General features: G+C 41.9%; 1 protein-coding gene across 1 annotated transcript; it reads right to left on the bottom strand.

Moving 5' to 3' along the window:
- Positions 1–1,528: 1,528 nt before the first annotated feature.
- On the bottom strand, positions 1,529–4,510 carry lrrc3b (leucine rich repeat containing 3B; the record flags this gene model as incomplete). The annotated part of the gene is made up of 1 exon (XM_079288619.1): positions 1,529–4,510. The coding sequence occupies one exon, from the start codon at positions 4,508–4,510 to the stop codon at positions 3,728–3,730; it is 783 nt and encodes a 260-aa protein (XP_079144745.1). The 3' UTR covers positions 1,529–3,727.
- Positions 4,511–5,850: the final 1,340 nt, after the last annotated feature.

Here is a 5,850-nt window from a genome sequence, read left to right as displayed (position 1 = left end):
GAGCCCAAATAATGCTGTAAATCTTTATGTTGAGTAGCCCAAACTGACATGTAATGATGGGATTCTGTAAGGGTGCAAAGCATACACTGGTTGTCCGTTACATTCTGGAAAAAAAGGAAGCTGTAACGGACAAGAAAGCTCTTGGCTAAATCTGGAGGAACCTTTGGAATAGGACATGCCTTGTTGACCTGCAATGACATATTTGTTCTTATGCGACTGGTGCTAAAATGATCCGAGTGTTTTCCGCCGCTCTATCTGGTTGAAACTGTCAAGCTAGCGTCACCTCGGGCCACACGCTGTTGGGTCTGTTCAGAAGAGGTCTTTGTTGCTCCCGGAGCCACACCCAACAGTGATGTAACGCTGCGCTGACACACCCGGGTGTACACTTGTACATCACTGCAGCAAGGGGAGGATTTAAACCACTGAAGGTTTGTGCAGTTCAGCTGTGATTTGAAATGATTTTAGATTCGTGCGACAATGACTGCAGAACAGACTTCCGTGTTTCTATGCAACTGTGAAGAGAGAAGGGGGAATCTGAAATGCTGCACCAAGAATAAAGTGATGACTGCTACACATAGCACCATAACCCAAAGTCATACGCACTTTCAAATTCAAGGTTTCTGCATCGTATGTGCAAATGTAAGTACTAAAATAAGATTAAACCCAGGCATAGGTTAAAAACATGTAACCCTGTTTTTGCTTTTGTTAATAGTTACATAATGTGACATATTCTTTGTTTGATAAATGTAAAATACATTGAATTGAATATGTCGATTCAAATATGTCCAATTTTTCATGATTGTTGATTGTTATTTTGCTAGCCAGGACAACCTTTCAGGGCATGTTTATTGAACTATGAGCACACAAAGACCTGAATGTGTTTGGGGATAGTGACAGAGTAGTTCATGGAGATGACTCACTGTTTGGCAGGTTGTGTAGCCGTCATGACGAAAAGTAGTTGCTCAGCGTCTCATTATATCAAAAAGACATTATCATGTCATAATGATGTATTTTTCTTGTTTTTAATACAGACCACTTTATTAAGTATGAACAGGAAACATATCACTTCATCCAGAAACATTCTCGTTGTTACACACACGGGTGTAGGTTCGGGTTCATATTATATTAAATGATCTACTCTTTCCAAAGTCAGCAAAGAACCTTTGAACTCACGTTACGATAACATTAAAAAGCTTTATTGTAATTTACTGCATTATCTTTGAGTGAAGGTCAGTGCTAGCATGAAGAGGAGATTGTGAACTATTATTGGCGTACTGTCCACAGTCTTCATCACAATGTGCATACAGCCCTAACAACCTCCACCAAGAAGGTGGAGCAGCTTGTATGTTGCCTAAGAGGCAAATGTGGGGTAAAAAACCCCAGTGTATTACAGTATGGTGTCTGTAGTTGACTCACCAGTGCTTGCAAAGCTTATTTGCTGCGAGTGCATAGTGATAACTGAGGGCGACGATATTAACATTCAGATCAGAGCTTCTTCCATCTGGGCTTTGGTGGTTGGAGAGTAAGAATGTGGTATTTATTTTTTACTTTATGACCATGATGTCATGGTTTGGTTGTGTGGCTAGAAATCAAATTAATATGCAGCAATGAACCGATATTGGTCTATTTTTCAGGCTTTGATTGCATCTTTTTCCTCGGGACATAATATAGAAGTTGTTTTAATGAGCTAAAGTGCTGTGTCGTTATAATAACAAAGGTTTTTTTGTTTTAATTAAATATACTGAAAACAGTTTCTTGGTATGACCGGATAAAGTGATATGTGATTGTAAAAGTTTCTTGTTAAAACTCAATCATTTTGCATGTAGTAACAACAAAAAGCGATGTCATTGTCTTGTCCACCATGAATACATTTTTCTCATAAAATCTCCTCAATTATTAATGCCAGAGCTACTCAGGAGCCTCCAACTAACCATGTCATCTCAGCTAATAAGCCTTATTCTCAAGCCTAACCACAAATCATAATTTGGATTAGCAATACAATTATAAAAATGTCTGTATAAAACGCATGATCCATAATGGCATTATTGAAAAATAATGCATGCTATTGCATGGGCTATTTGCCCCCACATGTACATCCACAGAGTGCATTATTGTTCAATAGCTGCACAAAAGTAGATTATCCTGCTTACACCATGGCCACTTGCTACATTTGAAATATAAGTGTTGTTTCTTTATTCTTTGGGGCAGTACATTCTTTAAATGTAATCTTTGTATTGGCACTATCTTTGTCAACCTTGTAATGAGCGTTTCATTCCTACTCCAACAAGCTCAAGACTCGTAAGACTTGAATTAGCAGCATTCCAGCAATGACAAAGAGAACATTGCATCAGACAAGTGTGATTATCTGAAAATAATCCAGACCTTCTGACCAATCAGGAGCCTATGGAGGCCCATTTCCACCTGGAAAAGGAAAAAGCACGTTTAAAATCCTAGGACTGACAAAAATAAATGGTAAATGAAGAATAATGAGATCGCATGGCCCTGATCAGCTGCTGCTTTCCATTCCTCATCAGTTTTAGGTGGCTTTTGTGTCATTAACTTGGAAGAACTCTGACCCTGCACCGTGGCTGAGCTAATTCAACCCGACTCATAATCGTGACGTAGCAGGTAACGTTGACGAGCTAGCTAAAGCTAGCTACAATTTTGACTCACTATCTCTGAATTTTGACTTAAAACGTAAAGGTGTTGAAGTCATTTAATATGATCATTTTGAGTGGGAAGGGGACATTTTGTTCGATCTTCAACAGGCCGACGCAAAAGCCGAACATTGTTCATTTGCACACTCCACCCACATCGCAAAGATACAAAGACGGTTTAAACGTTTCCCTTTAAGACAACAGATCACAGAATTTGCACTTAGAAAGTCCAAATTTCTACAAAGTATTTGATAATGTTGAGTAAGTATTTATATTCTTCATCATTCCTAACTTTTCCTTTGTTTTGTTACAGAAATGGGCTTCCATAGAATCCAGTATTCTCTGTATCTGCGACATGGTTTTCTAAATGCTTCAGTAAGTGCTTACCTGTCTCTATTAAAATAGTTTTTTCAATTTTGAATTGTCTGAATAAAAAGCTCAAGGCAAGCAGGGAGATACGACTACTTTATATCTGAATACCCCATCTCCAAGGCCTTACTGGTCTAAAATATAACACAATGCACAGATCAAATAGTCTCCATAAGCAGGCAATGGCCTCACAAATGCTGTCAATATAAATATTTAAGTTCACATTTAATTTGAAGGGGAATGAAAGAAGCAGTCGTGTTTGCAGAACTCGGTGTACATTTTAACGTGGTGCTTTGAGATACCAAAATGAGGGCTCTGGGGAATGAAGTTTTGGGTGTCAAGTCTTACAAATATATTTCTTTTCATCAGATATTCCAAATTGTCATCTATAAAAAGCCATTATCATGTCAATGTTTGCACCTGAGATTCAAATTTTCAAAGCTCCGTATGCAATTTTTGTAGAAAAGACAATGTTGGTGTTAGACTGTTAGACTCTCTGGCCTTCCTTCTCTTCTCATCTCAGATCGGACATCAACAAACCCTGGTACGAACATACGACGGAATCCCTAAAATACAAAGATTTCTCAGCAATTTGACGCTCACATCACCTACAAGTTTGAAATCGTAAACACTACAAATGTGGGTCCTGTTACAATAAACATGTTGGTGTTCGTTAGGTTCGTGTCACTTTGAAACAGCTGTCAGACAACAGTGCTGATGTCGTCAGCCTCGTCGGGTTTCTTGGGCTTGCTGGGGAGAGACTTGAGGTACTCCAGGTGGCGTCGGGCGTCCTCCTGGTTCTGACGGACATAATACACGACATAAGAAATGACCATGGCAAACCAGCCGAACATGGTGACCAGCATAGCGTAGTCTGTGGTCCTTTTGGCCAGGTTACAGAGGTCAGTATCCACCGCCAAGAAAGGCCGACCCTCCTGGTCACGGAGCTCCGAGCTCCTGCAGAGGACCCGGGCGGGGGCCTCGTGGTTGTGGGCCATCCCGCCGATGGCCTGCTGGAGGGCGCAGTCGCAATGCCAGGGGTTATCGTCCACAATGACGCGGGCCTTGAGCCGAGCAAAGGCATCCTTGTGTACGCTAGTGATGCGGTTGTGGGAGAGGTCCAGCACCTGTAACGTCGCCTCGATGCCGCTGAAGGCACCTTCCCCTAAGGTCTCCACTGCGTTGTATGACAGGTTGAGCTCCCTCAGGAGCCTGAGTCCGTGGAAGGCTTGATCCGGCACGGCGCCTATCTGGTTGTGGTCCAGCCTCAGCAGGACGGTGTCGACCGGGAGGCTCGGGGGGATCTCTTTGAGGCGGGACTGACTGCAGGTCACGTTGAAGCCGTGGAGGTGGGGGTCGCGTTGGCAGACGCAGCCCTTTGGACACATGCTGGCCGAGGGGAAGCACAGAGCCATGAGGACAAGGCTCTGAAGGAGCAGGCACATGGGGATGGAGCGCGACAGCCACAAGTCCAGCAAAGTCATACTGACCGGCCGTCAGCAGCATCCCGCCTGGGGCCACAACACTGCCACTGGTCCCTTACACACATCGCATAGTGGCGACTGGTCCTCACTGTCTGCCTAGTGGAGATCCTGGAGTGTGAACAGATGTTATCATGCTGCGTTGAGGCCTGAAATAAGATTAAACAGAAATACAAGGTGAAAAAATACGATTACCTTTAAACTTTTTATGTTGTGTGGCATTTTATTTGTTGTCTCATTATCACCATTGAATTTGGATACTTGTGTTAGCTCGATGTGAATTTGACAGGAGCCCATATTTAAGTAAGGGTGTTCAAATCAAGTTTTCTGGCCCAGAAAAGCTCTTTTACAGTCAGTATTTCCTGTCCAATTCCAAATTTATACTAACTTAAATATCAATAAATATGTACCTGACGAATTGAAATAATAGCTACAGCCTACCAAACACACATGTTTCGTATGTGTGTAAGTTGGCCCACTTTTTTGGTCCATCTCAGCAAATATGGGATGGATTGAATTGTTTTAGAGACATTCATGGTGTTCAGAGGATTATTCCGAATGACTTTGACACCGGGTCATCGTGCCACTCTGATGTTGACAGTGTTGGTTCACAGTGCAAATGTCTCAACAACTATTTTATGGATCAACACACAGTACATACATTCATGGTCCCCACAGGATTGTCATCACTTGGTGACTTTTTATCAAGCGCCTAATGACATTTCTGTCCTTGGCCAGATATCCCTTTGGTTCTATTACCAGTACTGTATTTTTTACATGCATACCTCTGTCTCTGTTGTGTTTAATCCTTGTACTCATATTAGGTGTAAGATATGGAAACTTTTATTCTCATCTCTTATCCAGGTTGCTGATCATCTGTGAGGGTTTCTTTGACTCCTCAACAAATGGCAGTCTCTCATCTCCGAACTGAAGTGCAGGAAAATCAGTATCAGACATTTCAGCACACACTTAGCCATCAACAGGACTGCAGAGAAATGTATAAAGAAACGTTGATGTGTTTTGCAGCTGGATATATTCTGTATTATGAAAAGATGACCTGAAGCTTTCCCTTTATGCGATTTTTAGTGTTTTATCAGGACAGAAGTGGGCATTTTCTGACAGCTGTCCTTCCCAGAGCAAACATCTGCCTCCATAGCCGAAAGCTCGGCAATATTATTTAAAAATGACTGGATTTCCCCCGATCCTGAGGTTCAGTTCAGGACATCCTTAGATCCACTTTTATTTTCATGTAGGTCATTAAAGATGAACAAAAACTTCTGTTTTACTGATTAACAGGAGTTGACGTTGCTGAAAACTGCTGCACGGAACGCTTGCATGGAGCA

This window comes from Melanostigma gelatinosum (assembly GCF_949748355.1).
Source record: "Melanostigma gelatinosum genome assembly, chromosome: 17".
Lineage (NCBI taxonomy): Eukaryota > Metazoa > Chordata > Actinopteri > Perciformes > Zoarcidae > Melanostigma > Melanostigma gelatinosum.
Note: the sequence above shows the minus strand (reverse complement) of the source record. Positions and strands in the feature narration are given on the sequence as shown.